We start from the raw sequence: 17,383 nt of genomic DNA, 5'->3' as shown, positions 1-17,383 counted from the left end.
TTGCTCCATAAAACAAAGAAATCATTAAAACTGAATCATTTTGGTTTGTGGACAAAATAAGACGTTCAAGAACATTCATTCATTTCCAGTCATTTCCAGGTTTGACAAACACTGTTCAACGTTTTTCACCAGGCCACTGAAGCCTTTTCAAAAAGATAATTAAAAATACAATGACAATAATCATTCATTGGACAAAGCTCCTCATAATGAAATATAGGATTGTCCTCATTGAAAGACTAAATCATGTCTTTGTCTGCTTGAGCGGCTTATTTTCTCTCCCTCTCTCTAAACTGTCCTCTTCATCCTCTGATGGGAATATTGGCTCAGCTCCACACTGTGTGTGTGTGTGTGTGTGTGTGTGTGTGTGTGTGTGTGTGTGTGTGTGTGTGTGTGTGTGTGTGTGTGTGTGTGTGTGTGTGTGTGTGTGTGTGTGTGTGTGTTGCCTCTTTCGGCGTTTCCTGGCACGGACACACTGACCTTGTCAGGACCAGTCGTCCTCAAGGAGACAGGAAACGTTTCGAGCTAACGTTTGACTTTATGGTTCGGTTTAAGTTTAAGTCGGAGTTAGGCCCCGCCCCAATCCCTCCTCCCCTAACCCTACATTTTTGCCTTAACCTTATATTTTGCGCGTTCTCGTGTAGCTAGGAGCGAAGGGAAGATGAAATTACCCATGATGCTTTGCGAATTCCGCGAGCTGGCTGATATTTTTCCAACAAAGATGGCGGCCACAGCTGCCGAGGAACATTTTCGTTGTAATATATTTTCGCAAATAAGCACGTTACAATGTCGAATTGTGTTGGAATATGTTGGTTTGATACACATCCAAAGGACCGTCGAGCTTTGAACACTAATGTCAGAAAATAAGTGACAATTTATGAAAGCAGCTAGCTAACTAGCTAGCGAGTGGCTACCCGCCGAGCTGCATGACGGGCAAACGCTCTCGAAGCACCCAGCAAATAGCCGCTAGCTAGCTCTGCTACATCTAGGTAGTTTTGTCCGTGTTTTAGATGTGTGTATTTAGCGTTTACGAGGACGGAGAAAAACCGGCGCTCCACTGTCAACATGTGACGTAGGTTAGCACGTTTGTCAGAGCCGGTTCTTGCTATATGCGGACTATGCAGCTGCAAAGGGCCCTGCAGCCACCAGGGGGCCCCCCAAGCTGCAAGTTCAGACCCATATTTTATTATATTTTTGAGAATTAAAAGTACCTGTCTTTATTTGCATGTATTGCATGAATTCATTATGCATATATTTGCAAAGCATGTAAGTGTTCGTTGGGTAATCTGGTAAAAATCCCATAATAATCCATTATATTTATTTATGTAAGTTTAGTTTTTAAGTTTAAGTTTATTTATTTTTTACTGTTTTTGAATCGTGGGTTAAAACTGTTTTATGTTATACCACCTTATTATGCTACCTTGTTATGCTACCTTGTTATGCTACCTTAAAGTATATTCTAAACATTTTTCAAGAACATACTGTATCTGTTGCATTTGTGAATGTACAAACTGCTGCATCATCACAGAATATATGAAAAAGTTAGGAATCTCTCCCTCGGGTTTGAAAAAAAATAGGGGCCCCCAAATAGTATCTCGCATAGGGCCCCCAGACAGCTAGAAACGGCCCTGATGTTTGTTACGTTCACTGTGCTAATTTGCATACAGTGGTGTCCCAATTCCACAGGGAAGGAAAAATTCATCTAAAGCAAAAATAAATCAGATTGATAATTCTACAGATCCAGTCCAGACTTTCAGATCATCTGAAGACCAGAGGGGACCCAGCCTCTCAGCTTTGGAACAGCCCGTCCTGACACTTTAGATGTGTCCACACTCTTAAATCGTCTTTCATGGAGGTTGAGCTGATCTCATATCAGCTACTCTAACTCCTCCCATAATTCAATTCACACACAAATAAAAAGCTCAGCAGAGACACGATCACATGATCATCTAACTTAGTTTACGGCGTTTCCCTCGGTGGACGTTTGAACCTTACAACGAGATTATCTTCAGTAAGAAAATCCTTCAGACTGACGCTGATTAGTGGTTAAACAAATTCATTTGCAACGCTTACATCAGCCGAGGGGGAAAAACACCATGAGTTTCAATTTATCCACTTCTCTGTGACGACCCGCTGTGTCACATTATATACATCACAGGCCAATTTCACACTCCAATAATCCCACATTCACACCGTCCATCTGTCAACGTCTCAACACGTATCTGCACTGACGGAGGCAAAGAGGCACGTCATCCAACACCATCATCTCCACCAACATCATCACCTTCATCATCTCCACCAACATCACCATACACTGTTAATTTCCCCCACTGTGGGACAAATAAAATACTCTCTTATCTCATCTCTTACCACCATCATCTCCACCAACATCATCATCTCCATCACCACCACACTGTAAATTTCCACACTGTGGGACAAATAAAGGACTCTTATCCTATATCTTACCACCATCACCTCCACTATCATCTCCATCATCACCACCAACATCATCATCATCATTTCCACCAACATCATCATCTCCACCATCATCATCATCTCCACCAACATCACCATCTTCACCATCATCATCTCCACCATCATCATCATCTCCACCACCAACATCATCATCATCTCCATCAACATCATCATCGTCATCTTCACCAACATCATCATCTCCACCAACATCATCATCATCTCCACCAACATCATCATCATCGTCATCTCCATCAACATCATCATCGTCATCTTCACCAACATCATCATCTCCACCAACATCATCATCTCCACCAACATCATCATCATCATCATCTCCACCAACATCATCATCATCGTCATCTCCACCATCATCATCATCATCGTCATCTCCACCATCATCATCGTCATCTCCACCATCATCATCATCATCTCCACCAACATCATCATCATCTCCACCAACATCATCATCATCGTCATCTCCACCAACATCATCATCATCGTCATCTCCACCATCATCATCATCTCCACCAACATCATCATCATTGTCATCTCGACCATCATCATCATCATCTCCACCAAAATCATCATCTCGACCATCATCATCATCATCATCATCATCATCATCATCATCATCATCATCATCATCATCTCCACGTTTTCTGACATTTAATGAACAAACGATCAATGGATTATGAAAACAATCATTAGTTTCAGCTCTAAAGTGTATGTTACACATCTGTGTGAAGCAAAAGTGTGTTTTTTTTTTTAAATTGCTTGAATTTAATGGCTCACTCGTCTGCACCAAAGTCCACAGAGAAAATGGTGGTTTTTATGTGACAGGGAAACAGGAGCTGCTGATCTACTGCTGCTGCTGCTCTGTTTACAACGATGGTTTGAAAACCATTTAAAAACGTACTGATGGAAGCAGGAAGTCATGTGTGCAATGATGTCAAACCAGTGATTTCAAATCAGTGGACTTTGGTGCAGGAGAGTGATGCAGATGTTATATTATATTATATATATTTGTGCAGCCGCAAAAAACACACACACTCTTCAGTTATCTCACAAAAACCACGATTAAAAAAACCCTGCACTGTCCTTTAAAGAGGAGAGAGCTTCAGAGTGAAGGTGGAGAGAAGAGTGTGAGAGAGCATCACTCTGAGGAGGAGGAGGAGGAGGAGGAGGAGGAGCAAGAGGAAGAGGAGGAGACACTATGGAGGTCGTAGTGAAAGCTGAGTAAAAGACAGACGTCGTCCACATGTTTGTTCAGAGCAGCTCGTCAACGAAAAGACGTTTAACAGCTGAAACAGAAGACTGCCCCCTACTGTCTGTTAGAGGAAAGATCAGGGCGGCCGACCCGCAGTCCTCACAATCAGGAAGTCTCACAAAGTCTCACGAAGTCTCACAAAGTCTCAGGTGTCATGAGAAACACAAATTGCTCCTCAACTAAAACACAAACACTGTCCAGGTTCAGGCTAACGAGGAAGAGGAGACGAGGAAACGAGGAAGAGGAAATGACAGATTTATCTGAATGACAAGCATGGACATGGAGGACACGGAGGACATGGACAACATGGACATGAACATGGACGACAAGACACAGACATGGACATGAAGGACATGAACACGGACATGGAGGACATGTAGGACATGGAGGACATGTAGGACATGGGGGACATGACACAGACATGGAGGACATGGGCGACATGACACAGACATGGAGGACATGGAGGACATTGACATGGAGGACATGAAGGGCATTGACGACACGGAGGACATGGGCGACATGACACAGACATGGACGACATCGAGGACATGTAGGACATTGACGACATGGAGGACATTGACATGGGCGACATGGAGGACATTGACATGGAGGACATGTAGGACCTTGACATGGACGACATGGAGGACATGTAGGACATTGACATGGACGACATGGAGGACATGTAGGACATTGACATGGACGACATGGAGGACATGTAGGACCTTGACATGGACGACATGGAGGACATGGAGGACATTGACGACATGTAGGACATGGGCGACATGGAGGACATGTAGGACATTGACATGGACGACATGGAGGACATTGACATGGAGGACATGTAGGACCTTGACATGGACGACATGGACGACATGGAGGACATTGACGACATGTAGGACATGGGCGACATGGAGGACATTGACGACATGGAGGACATGGGCGACATGGAGGACATGGGCGACATGTAGGACATTGACGACATGGAGGACATGGGCGACATGTAGGACATGGGGGACATGGGCGACATGGAGGACATGGGCGACATGGAGGACATGGGCGACATGGAGGACATGGACGACATGACACAGACATGGAGGACATGGGTGACATGGAGGACATGTAGGACATTGACATGGACGACATGGAGGACATGTAAGACATTGACATGGGCGACATGGAGGACATGGACGACATGACACAGACATGGAGGACATGGGCGACATGGAGGACATTGACATGGAGGACATGGACGACGTGACACAGACATGGAGGACATGGGCGACATGGAGGACATTGACATGGGCGACATGGACGACGTGACACAGACATGGAGGACACTTGGAAGACTCGTGTTCAGGAGAGGAGAAAGAGTTTGACGATGTTTACGCTGGTGTCGTAAAAATATGTCCTCCCAAACTGTAGGGGGAGCTCCAAGGAGAACAAGGAGAACAAGCGACCCGTCTGCTTTAATGATAAAAGGTCTGTATTTTTAAAAATAAATATAAATATGTGTATATTCTACTCTTGATGACCACTCAAATCTGCATTTACACTTGCTTCAGTGTGTCGAGAATCAAACTCACAACCTTCAAAGTAGAAAGACAACTCGCTGACTCCAACACAACTATGATTATGATGCTTTTTATAAATGTGAGGGGGCCAAACCAAATCTGCCCCCGGGCCTCAGAGACACTATGACCGTCACTGATGAGCAACAAACACCTGTGTGTCCACACCGTGTCACATCAAAAGCGCCGCAGAGCACGTGCGTGAACCCACTGCTCATCTTCACGAGCGCGATCACGTGACCACAGCGGGGAATCACCATCATCACATTATTATTATTATTATTATTTATAATAAAAAGTTTCCGTGTCCTCACCTGTGTCTCTGTGGCAGTGGCGCGTGACCTCCGCAGCAGCTGCTTGCGCGTAAAATGTTTGGAAACGGGCGCGCGCGGTCCGCGGGAGAAACACGCGGGAATCCTGGCTCCCTCGCGCCGCCGCCGCGCGCGAGACACTTCAGTGATAGAATCCAGAGAAAAGAAGGAAACAAACAAACACAGGTCCACTCTTCATCATCATCATCATCATCATCGCCTTCATCTTCATCATCTTCATGTGTCCGCGAGCACTGACTCCACACTTCCTGCTCCTGCTCCTCCTCCCTCTCTCCCTCACTCACTCTCTCCCTCACTCACTCAGTGTGTGCGCATTCACACACCATCATCATCATCATCATCATCTTCATCACTGTGAACATCCTCTAACAAACCAAACCTCACTCATTCACCTCGATTTTATTTGTGTTTCAGAGGGAAAAATATATACATATATATATAAATATGTAAAATAGAAAAAAAAATAAAAAAAAATAAAACAACTCCAGACTCACCTGAAGAGACAGGTGATGCTGCCCCCGTGCGGTCAGGCGAGGATCTGCATCATCAATCAGCCACAAAACCTGAAAACAAAAAATACTTCTTTTTTTTTCATGGATTAAAAAACATGTTTTATTTTGAAAATCCACAAAACAAAGCACACGATTGTGTAAAGTCATTATTTTTACAGAGTTTATATTATTATAAAGTACAGTTTCTGCTCGCTGTCTCTGCAGCGCCATCCTGTGGTTGTGTTTACCACTGCAGTTAGAGATACTATTTGGTGTTTTAAGGTATTATTACTGTGTTTTTTTTGTCTTTGGAATTACATTTTGCTCCTATTAGTATTATTATTAGTAGTATAAGTAATAAAGACATCCACAGCCATGTTTATTTGCTCCTTCAGAATAAAAGTCACTCAGGAAAGAAAATGAATGAATCAGAGGAAGAAAACTTTTATTTTCCTAGAAAATCTAATTAGTTAATTTGTAAAACAACCGGTTGTGTGTGACTTAAGTGACAAAAGGGCATTATTATCAATTAATATTCATGTACATGTATATGTATATATATATACATCGGTCAATGTATGGGCGATGTATAGGTTACTTCCGGTTTCGGGTGACCTACTTCCTGTGTGCAGGTCATAGTTTGCAGGCCTTAGTCTCACAGGTCATGTTTTGAGCCAATCGGTCAATATACGGGAGTAACATCCAACTTCCTGTTTCGGGTGACATATATATATACATATATGTGTATATATATATGTATATATATATATATACACACATATATGTACGTAAATTGAAGTGTTTGGGGCAAAATTAGACTTTTATTTGAGAAAACCTGCTCATTTATTTATGATTTAGTGAAAACGTGTTAGTGTGAAATCATACGACACTCACTGACCAATCAGAGAGCTTCGTTCTGACGACGTCACGCCATTCAAAGTTAAAACCACCGACATGAAGATGATGAAAAAAAAAACTTGAGACGACTCAAAAATGTCTTAAGACAAAAACCTGGCGTGATTTTATTCAACGGTGAAATAAATAAATTCAACATTTCAAGTTTTAAACGTGTTCAGACGTTCAGTTACAGAATATTCTCGGATTAAAACAGATTATAAAACAACGAGTTCCAGGCTACACCGGTTTAAAAAATGCAGGAATAGTTTTGTATAAAATAAAAACACAATTCTCGTGATTCTTAGATGTGAATATATTTGGGAAACACTCAAATTTGCATATACGCAAACAACTTCTTCTTCATCGATGTATAAGCAGATATAATCTGCTTTTATTTGACCTCAAATTACCTTCAATCCTTTCAAAACGTCTTCAGTCCACCACGTCCTCCGTCTGTCCTCGTTGCTGACGATTCTATCTTTAAAGGGTTTTTGTCACGCGTACACACAGTGCTGTCCTAGCCTGCCCCCTGCTGGAGGTTCCTCTCGTAGTTGTCCAGGCAGACGTGGACTCTCTCGGTGAAGTACCTGGGGTCAGACACGGCTCGGAGGAGGTCGGTCTGGACCAGAGTGAGGTCGTGAAGCTGGGACATGCAGGCTGGACGAGTGTCGTCGCCGCGCGGCTCTGTGAAAACCTGACAAACGCAAACACAAACACAAACACAGAGACACACAAACACGTGTCAAAAGACAATAAAAACGAGACAATGAGACGGAACTCCTGCTGAGATCGTTCCACAGATTCATCGGTGTTTCAAACGTCCTCTGACCCTGGGCTGAACGATGGTGTCCTCGTCGTCCTGACGGATGTTGTCGTCTATGAAGATGTGCTGGACGTCCGGGTCAAACGGGTCGACCCACAGAGGCTTCCCTCCACGAGTGGAGAAGCTGTGACTCACCCACCTGGAGAGGACAGAGAGGACAAGGGACATGGTGGGACATGGTGGACAGAGAAGATGTGGGACATGGAGGACAGAGAAGATAAAGGACATGGAGGACAGAGAAGATAAAGGACATGGTGGGACATGGAGGACAGAGAAGATAAAGGACATGGTGGGACATGGAGGACAGAGAAGATAAAGGACATGGAGGATAGAGAAGATAAAGGACATGGTGGGACATGGAGGACAGAGAAGATAAAGGACATGGTGGGACATGGAGGACAGAGAAGATAAAGGACATGGTGGACAGAGAAGATGTGGGACATGGTGGGACATGGAGGACAGAGAAGATAAAGGACATGGAGGATAGAGAAGATAAAGGACATGGTGGGACATGGAGGACAGAGAAGATAAAGGACATGGTGGACAGAGAAGATAAAGGACATTGTGGGACATGGAGGACAGAGAAGATAAAGGACATGGTGGGACATGGAGGACAGAGAAGATAAAGGATATGGTGGACAGAGAAGATAAAGGACATTGTGGGACATGGAGGACAGAGAAGATAAGGGACATTGTGGGACATGGAGGACAGAGAAGATAAAGGATATGGAGGACAGAGAAGATAAAGGACATGGTGGGACATGGAGGACAGAGAAGATAAAGGACATGGTGGGACATGGAGGACAGAGAAGATAAAGGATATGGTGGACAGAGAAGATAAAGGACATTGTGGGACATGGAGGACAGAGAAGATAAAGGACATGGAGGACAGAGAAGATAAGGGACATTGTGGGACATGGAGGACAGAGAAGATAAAGGATATGGAGGACAGAGAAGATAAAGGACATGGTGGGACATGGAGGACAGAGAAGATAAAGGACATGGTGGACAGAGAAGATAAAGGACATTGTGGGACATGGAGGACAGAGAAGATAAAGGACATGGAGGACAGAGAAGATAAGGGACATTGTGGGACATGGAGGACAGAGAAGATAAAGGACATTGTGGGACATGTAGGACAGAGAAGATAAAGGACATTGTGGGACATGGAGGACAGAGAAGATAAAGGACATGGAGGACAGAGAAGATAAGGGACATTGTTGGACATGGAGGACAGAGAAGATAAAGGACATTGTGGAACATGGAGGACAGAGAAGATAAAGGACATGGAGGACAGAGAAGATGTGGGACATGGAGGACAGATAAGATAAAGGACATGGAGGACAGAAGAGACAAGGGACATGATGGGACATGGAGGACAGAGAAGATAAAGGACATTGTGGGACATGGAGGACAGAGAAGATAAAGGACATGGTGGGACAGAGAAGATAAGGGACATTGTGGGACATGGAGGACAGAGAAGATAAAGGACATGGAGGACAGAGAAGATAAGGGACATTGTGGGACATGGAGGACAGAGAAGATAAAGGACATTGTGGGACATGTAGGACAGAGAAGATAAAGGACATTGTGGGACATGGAGGACAGAGAAGATAAAGGACATGGAGGACAGAGAAGATGTGGGACATGGAGGACAGAGAAGATAAAGGACATGGAGGACAGAAGAGACAAGGGACATGATGGGACATGGAGGACAGAGAAGATAAAGGACATTGTGGGACATGGAGGACAGATAAGATAAAGGACATGGAGGACAGAAGAGACAAGGGACATGATGGGACATGGAGGACAGAGAAGATAAAGGACATTGTGGGACATGGAGGACGGAGAAGATAAAGGACATGGTGGGACATGGAGGACAGAGAAGATAAAGGACATGGTGGGACATGGAGGACAGAGAAGATAAAGGACATGGTGGGACAGATAAGATAAAGGACATGGAGGACAGAGAAGATAAAGGACATGGTGGGACATGGAGGACAGTGAGGGGACAATCACACGGTCTAGGACACTCCAAACTTTAATATCCAAATATACAGCCTTGATGTTATGACTGTGTGGTCCACCAGAGGGCGCAGTGAATCCATCAAAAAAAAAAAAGTTTTCTAACCAAAACCCAACAGAAACGTGGCTCCGCCCACTTCTGCTGTCAAACTCTCTCCACCAGGGCTCCCACTCTGGGTGACATCCAATTCAAGGACTTTTCAAGCACTTTCCATGACTCAGGTCTATTCAGGGTGACGTTCACAAACTTTCAAGGTTTTCAAGGACCTGTGGGCGTGACCTCGTGACCAGAACAATGTTAAAAAAGAAAAGAAAATGGCTGCTCGTTCCATTCTTTGCTGGTACAATGTTCCCGTGTGTGAGCGGGTCATGTGACCTGAGCCTCGTGAACACAATCAGTGTTAAACACTCCTTCAGCAGCAAATAAAGCAACACAATACAACACAACACAATACAACACAACAACTCAAACTCCCAACAACGTTGTGTATTCTCGAGCTCGATCCAATGACAGAAAGAATCTGACTGTTTCCAACAATATTCCATTATTATACAATATTCCCCAAAAAAAATTTTGTCCATAAAATATAGTTAAAGTGTTGATCAGTGTTAATCAAACCTTGAACATAGTTTTAATGTTTTTTTTTGTCAAATGGAGCAAAGAAACCAGACAATATTCACATTTAAGAAACTAAAAAAATATCACAAAGCTCGTATTAATTTTTAAAAAACTCTCTAAAATCAATTAATTCATGGTTGCGGTCCTACTGGTTACCTCAATGTTTCACTAATATTACATGATAACAAAAAAAAATCATTATAAAAAAAAGATTTTTAATATATAGTGCTGGACAGTGTACGGCGTTAGCGTGACGCGTTACGTGACGTCATGTTTACGCGACGTCACGATTGTTAAAATTAGTCTCTAAGGTAACGCTAAACTTTAAAAAACAGAGGTTATTTGTAGCGCTGCTCTTTTAGTTATTTTCTGTCGGCGCGCTAAAGGAGCTAACGCAGCTAACGCAGCCAATGGAGCTAACGGAGCTAAGGGAGCTAACGGAGCTAACTGGTAAAAACGGTGCCCTGGACTCCGGTGCCGTGGCACGGAAAAACTGCGTTTACTTTAGAGACTCGTTTTAACGATCGGGAGTCACGTAAAAACATGACGTCACAAGCGTCTTTTTTCAGTCAGTCGTCACGGAAACGCCCAGTGCTATGTTTACGTGACTCCCGATTGTTAAAATGAGTCTCTAAGGTATCGCTTAACTTTAAAAACAGAGGTTATTTGTAGCGCCGCTCTTTTCGTTCTTTTCTGTAGGCGCGCTAAAGGAGCTAACGCAGCTAACGGAGCTAACTGGTAAAAATGGTGATCTTGACTCCGGTGCCGTGGCACGAAAAAACTGCGTTTACTTTAGAGACTCGTTTTAACGATCGGGAGTCACGTAAAAACATGACGTCACGCGCGTCTTTTTCCGGTTCAGTCGTCACGGAAAACATGCCGTGCGCTAACGTCGCCGCTGTTAACGTGCCCAGCATTGATAAAGAGGCTCTATTATTGGGAGTCACGCGTGCGTGACGTCACGTTAACGTGACTCCCCGAATGTTAAAATGAGTCTCTAAAGCTAACGCTAAACTTTAAAAACAGAGGTTTTTTGTAGCGCCGCTCTTTTCGTTCTTTTCTGTTGGCGCGCTAAAGGAGCTAACGCAGCTAACGCAGCCAACGGAGCTAGCGGAGCTAAGGGAGCTAACGGAGCTAACTGGTAAAAATGGTGCCCTGGACTCCGGTGCCGCGGCACGAAAAAACTGTGTTTACTTTAGAGACTCGTTTTAACGATCGGGAGTCACGTAAAAACATGACGTCACGCGCGTCTTTTTCCGGTTCAGTCGTCACGGAAACGCGCCGTGCGCTCACGTTGACGCTGTTAACGTGCCCAGCACTAATAAAGAGGCTCTTTTATCGGGAGTCACGTGTGCGTGACGTCACGTTTACGTGACTCCCCGATTGTTAAAATGAGTCTCTAAAGCTAACGCTGAACTTTAAAAACATAGGCACACAGACGCAGTACACAGGTACGCTAACGTTATTTGTTCGCGCTGCTCTTTTCCTTTAATAAACAGACCGCTCCAGTTCCACTGTAGGCTAACGCTAACGGCACTAAAGGAGCAAAAACGGAGCTAACTGGTAAACGGTGAATGGACTCCCGTACCGTGGTACGGAAAACTCATTTTCACAATCGGGAGGCACGTTAACAGGTACGCCCGATGGCACGTCAGCTAAAACAGGGTCTCTGCAGGTTTCAACAAGTCAAATTTAAGACGTTTTAAGACTTTTTAAGACCATAATGAACACAATTTAAGACCCATTTCACAATCATACTGGTAAAAAAGCAAAAAAGACATGAAGGAAAATTTGAACCACAAATTGAACTTGCACTTACCCATCTCATGCAAGTAATTCGGCTTCGCTGTGGGCTTTCATTAAGTTTTCTCCGCTGCTATGCTAAGCACACTAGCACATTAGCTAGTGGTGCTCGATAAATTCTCACCGGGCAGCACAGGTGGCCTACTTTAGTTCCGCTATCGCATCCTCAAAAATAGAAACATGTCAAAGCGATAAAAATAACGATAATAGATTTTTAAGACCTCTCAAAACTGTATTTAAGACCTTTTATGAGATTTTAAGACATTTTAAGGCGAATGAAACGAAGACTTGTGGCAGAGGCAATAAAACCGCTGCAAAAAAACCCCCAATGGCTCATGTATGAAGCGGAATACGAACCAGTCAAAGTGGTCCTGAAAGCCTCCCAGACCCTGGACCGAGCTCAGGTACCGATACAGGCCTCGGTCTCCGTCTCTGGTCGTGGACAGACGCTTCTCACCGTGACTCAGGACGATTCCTTTCCTGCTGCAGCGGATTTTACCCGGAGTCACGTTCACGCTTAGCTGAGTCACAGAGAGAGAGAGAGAGAGAGACAAAGTGAGACGACGCAAAACCAACATCAGATCCTCAGAGCGGCGTCTCAGATACCTTCAGGTCGGGCAGATCGGGGAACAGAGGGTGACCTCCTTCATTCACAGCTCTGTTCACAGCCCTCAGAACTCGAGGGAGGTCGCTGCCAAACGTGCGGAACAGGACGGCAAATTCCCGTCCTTCCTGCGCCAGGTCTTTGAGCAGCTGGAAGAAGGAGGGGACGATCCAGTGGTACAGACGTCCGTCCTCTCCTTTGATGGACAGCTCTCCGTCTCCCTGCAGACGACAGGCTACAGTTTTATTTCTGATCTGACGTAAATGTACGAGGAACTGCAGCTGAGCCTCTGGAGTCAAATATGAAATCTGTGTCTACAAACTCTAAAGACGATGATTATGTCTTCATAACTCCACAAAACAGAAACTGGTTTGGACTGGAAACTTAGGTTTGTGTTGATTTGTGAAACACAAGTGAGCTAAAATCACTAATTTTTACTATGGACTTTGGTGCAGCAGAGTAAGAGGTTTAAAATCACCAGTTTACACCTGTTCCTGACCTCCATGCTAAGCTAGTCCAACCATTTTTGGTCTCCGAGCTAAGCTAATCTACCTGTTTCTAGTCTCCTTGCTAAACTAGTCCACCTGTTTCTGGTCTGCATGCTAAGCTAGTCCACCTATTTCTGACCTTGATGCTAAGCTAATCCAACCATTTTTGGTCTCCATGCTAAGCTAATCTACCTGTTTCTGGTCTTCGTGCTAAGATAGTCCACCTGTTTCTGGTCTCCATGCTTAACTAGTCCACCTATTTCTGACCTCCATGCTAAGCTAATACAATCGGTTTCTGGTCTTCATGCTAAGCTAGTCCACCTGTTTTAGGTATTCATGCTAGGCTAGTCCACCTGTTTCTGGCCTCCATGCTAAGCTAATCCACCCGTTTCTGGCCTCCATGCTAAGCTAATCCACCTGTTTCTGGTCTCCATGCTAAGCTAATCCATCTGTTTCTGGTCTTCATGCTAAGCTAATCTACCTGTTTCTGGCCCCCATGCTAAGCTAGTCCACCTGTTTCTGTTCTCCATGCTAAGCTAATCTACCTGTTTCTGGTCTTCATGCTAAGCTAGTCCACCAGTTTCTGGTGTTCATGCTAAGGTAGTCCACCTGTAGCTGGTCTTCATGCTATACTAGTCCACTGGTTTCTCTCTGTTTCTGGTCTTCATGCTAAGCTAATCCACCTGTTTCTGGTCTTCGTGCTAAGCTAATCCACCTGTTTCTGGCCCCCATGCTAAGCTAATCCACCCGTTTCTGGTCCCCATGCTAAGCTAGTCCACCTGTTTCTGGTCTCCATGCTAAGCCATTCTACCTGTTTCTGATATTCATGCTAAGCTAGTCTACCGGGTTCCAGGGTTTAAGATAAGCTAGTCCACCTGTTGCTGGTCTTCATGCTAAGCTAGTCCACCGGTTTTTGGTCTTCATGTTAAGCTAGTCCACCTGTTTCTGGTCCTCATGCTAAGCTAATGCACCTGTTTCTCTCCCTTTCTGGTCATACTAAGCTAGTCCACCCGTTTCTGGTCTCCATGCTAAGCTAATCCACCAGTTTCTGGTCTTCATGCTAAGCTAGTCGACCCGTTTCCAACTTTAGTTCCCATTAAGGAAGTCCTCTTTTAGAAGACTGAGTTCCACTCTCCGTGTTGTTTGTATCACATGGTGTAAACATATATACGAGTAAATAACAAACAGCTCATGAGTCGTGACGCTGCATCTTTATCCACCTTGACGCCTTCAGGCCAGAGCAGCAGATCCAGATGTTCCTTCAGGACGCCGCGGAAACGTTTCCCCGCAGACGAGGTGAAACCCGGCGTCCGTCCGAACTGAGCGTGGTAACTGACGGCGTCGCTGCACGGCGGCAGCAGCGAGGGCGAGTCACTAAGCCACTCCCACTTTCCTGCGAAAAATCAACATCACAGGTGAAGCGTGAAAACGAGTGAAAACGACGATTGAAAACTGACACACTATCAAGTCGTGGAATAGTTTCAGCACTTTTATCACAGACTTGCGCACACAGGGTTTGTCGCCTGAAAACAAAAGGCCATTGTGCGTTTTTTGTGTGTTTTTTGTCGTCCATAAAGTTGTGGAACACTCTTCCTTTTGTTCGACCATCAGCAGCCTCTCGTCTCGTCTGGTTTTGTCTGCTCTAACTCAGTCAGTGTCTCCACAGTGGGACAAATAAAGGAAAACACTGCGTTATTCATTCAGTAAAAACAGTACAGTTCACTCGAACAATCCCAAAAAACTGACATTTTATCACTTTTGCGAGGAAAACGTGTCGTTAATTCAGGGGAAAAGTGTCGTTTTTGTCGTTGTCCCTGACGTCATAAATCAGAACCAGTTCATCTCGAAACTGTAATCTCGACAAATATTTGCCCTCATGTTCCTCACAAACAAGGTTCTGCCTCATTAGGAACAGGTTTTCGGTCTCTAGTGGTGCCGGAAACACTCCCACACACACACACATTCTTGTATGTGGTTCTGAGTGAGGACACTGAGAGAAATAATCCATTAATCTAATCCTAACTTTAACCACTATTTAAATTTTAAACCTAAATCATATCCAGATCCTTAGAAACTAGGTCCTGTCTTTCACATTAGGACCAGGTTTTTGGTCTCTATGAGGACTAGTGGTCCTGACAAGTGAGGTCACACAGAAATAATCCATTTCCTAACCCCTTATCTTAACCACAATTCAAATGTTACCCTTAAATGGCCGCAGAGATTATGTCCTGTAAATAATCCATTTCCAGATTAACCATAAAAAGTAATCTAAACCTAACTTCAATCCACATTTAAACCCTAATCTCCCCTTTGAAAGGGGTTGTGGTTCATTAGGACCAGGTTTTGGTCTCTTTTACTGTATGAGGACTACTAGTAATAATGAATAATCCCCTTACCTAAACCATAACTAGTTATATTGTCCAAACTAACCCTTAAGCACAGTTTAAATTAGCCCTAAATGCTAGCAGTTACTCAGATATTAGGTCCTGTTTGCCTCATTAGGACCAGGTTTTGGTCTCTATGAGGACTACTGGTAAAAATGAATAATTCCCTATAGTCTTACCTTAACCGTAACTAGTTATATTGCCTAAACTAACTAACCCTTAAGCACAGTTTAAATTAGCCCTAAATGCTAGCAATTACTCAGATATCAGGTCCTGTCTGCCTCATTAGGACCAGGTTTTGGTCTCTATGAGGACTACTGGTAAAAATGAATAATCCCCTTACCTTAACCATAACTAGTTACTGCCTAAACTAACCCTTAAGCTCAGTTTAAATTAGCCTTAAATGCTAGCAGTTACTCAGATATAATGAGGTCCCGTCTGCCTCATTAGGACCAGGTTTTTGTCTCTATGAGGACTTCTGGTAATAATTCCCTTACCTTAACCATAACTAGTTACTGCCTAAAGTAATCCTTAAACACAATTCAAATGTTAGCCTTAAATGCTAGCAGTTACTCAGATATAATGAGGTCCCGTCTGCCTCATTAGGACCAGGTTTTGGTCTCTATGAGGACTACTGGTAATAATTCCCTTACCTTAACCATAACTAGTTACTGCCTAAACTAACCCTTATACACAATTCAAATGTTAGCCTTAAATGCTAGCAGTTACTCAGAGATTGGGTCCCGTCTGGCTCGTTAGGACCAGGTTTTGGTCTCTATGACGTCATAACGTCAGGTCTCACTGACCGTGTCTGCTCATCTTTCCCCAGGTGACCGTGGACAGGAAATAATCCAGGGTCGCGAGAGTTCCCTGTCCCGTGACGGCGTCCGACACCAGGACGGTGCTGTTCAGGTCCACGTGCAGGACCAGTTTCTTCTTCTTCCCCTGGTCCCGGTCCTGTTCCCGGTCCCGGTCCCGGTCCTGGTTCTGCTGTGGGGACCGGAGACCCCCGGGGACCGGAGACACCGCGGCGGGGACATCAGTTCCGTTTGTCCCGTCGTGTTGTTCCTCGTCACGGTCACGGTTTCCGTCACAGTCCGCCATTAAACGAGAGCGGGAAGCACGAGACACAAACCGGATTACAGCGACGCACGCGACATAATCTCTGTGTGACTAATGTTGTTGTTGTTTGTTTCCAGTGTTTTTACCGCAGCTTCCGCTTCTTCTGTCTCCATGCCGGTTCCTGGTTCTTCTTCTTCTTCTTCTTCTACGGTGGTTTACATTACGGCACCCGCGGACACAGCGACACCATCAGGCAGGTAACTGTGAAACATAAACATCGAGGTTCACGTTTAAAAACAAAGAGAATCAGAGCCGAATAAAGCCGAACAAAGCCGAACCGTAGATCAGTTAAACATCTATTAAAAATACTGGAAAAAAAAGCGTTCATCTCCGACATTTAGCATAGAAAATGTCTATTTTCTTTACTAAATGTTGTTGTTTGTGTCCCGTGTTTTTACCGCAGCTTCCGCTTCTTCTGTCTCCATGCCGGTTCCTCCTGCTTCTTCTTCTTCTTCTTCTTCTACGGTGGTTTACTTTACGGGCACCCG

At 44.3% G+C, this 17,383-nt stretch overlaps 1 protein-coding gene across 1 annotated transcript; it reads right to left on the bottom strand.

The window, feature by feature from the left end:
• Positions 1 to 7,237: 7,237 nt before the first annotated feature.
• On the bottom strand, positions 7,238 to 16,935 carry LOC310931732 (uncharacterized protein). The gene is made up of 6 exons (XM_083894963.1): positions 16,580 to 16,935; positions 14,610 to 14,782; positions 12,904 to 13,122; positions 12,655 to 12,818; positions 7,857 to 7,989; positions 7,238 to 7,721 (listed from the first exon to the last, which is right to left on the bottom strand). Exons 1-6 carry the CDS (start codon positions 16,875 to 16,877, stop codon positions 7,545 to 7,547), a joined length of 1,164 nt encoding a protein of 387 aa, XP_083751089.1. The 5' UTR covers positions 16,878 to 16,935; the 3' UTR covers positions 7,238 to 7,544.
• Positions 16,936 to 17,383: the final 448 nt, after the last annotated feature.

The sequence above is a fragment of the Microchirus variegatus genome (genome assembly GCF_963457635.1).
Source record: "Microchirus variegatus genome assembly, chromosome: 9".
NCBI classification, from domain to species: domain Eukaryota; kingdom Metazoa; phylum Chordata; class Actinopteri; order Pleuronectiformes; family Soleidae; genus Microchirus; species Microchirus variegatus.
The sequence above is the reverse complement of the archived record's forward strand: the minus strand, read 5'-3'. Positions and strand labels throughout refer to the sequence as shown.

Coding starts and splice junctions, on each gene's coding strand:
- LOC310931732 (XM_083894963.1), bottom strand. CDS start 16,877: ATGGCGGACTGTGACGGAAACCGTGACCGTGACGAGGAACAACACGAC. Junction 12,819..12,903: donor CCGATCTGCCCGACCTGAAG/GTATCTGAGACG, acceptor TCTGTGACTCAG/CTAAGCGTGAACGTGACTCC. Junction 7,722..7,856: donor ACACCATCGTTCAGCCCAGG/GTCAGAGGACGT, acceptor TGCGTTTGTCAG/GTTTTCACAGAGCCGCGCGG.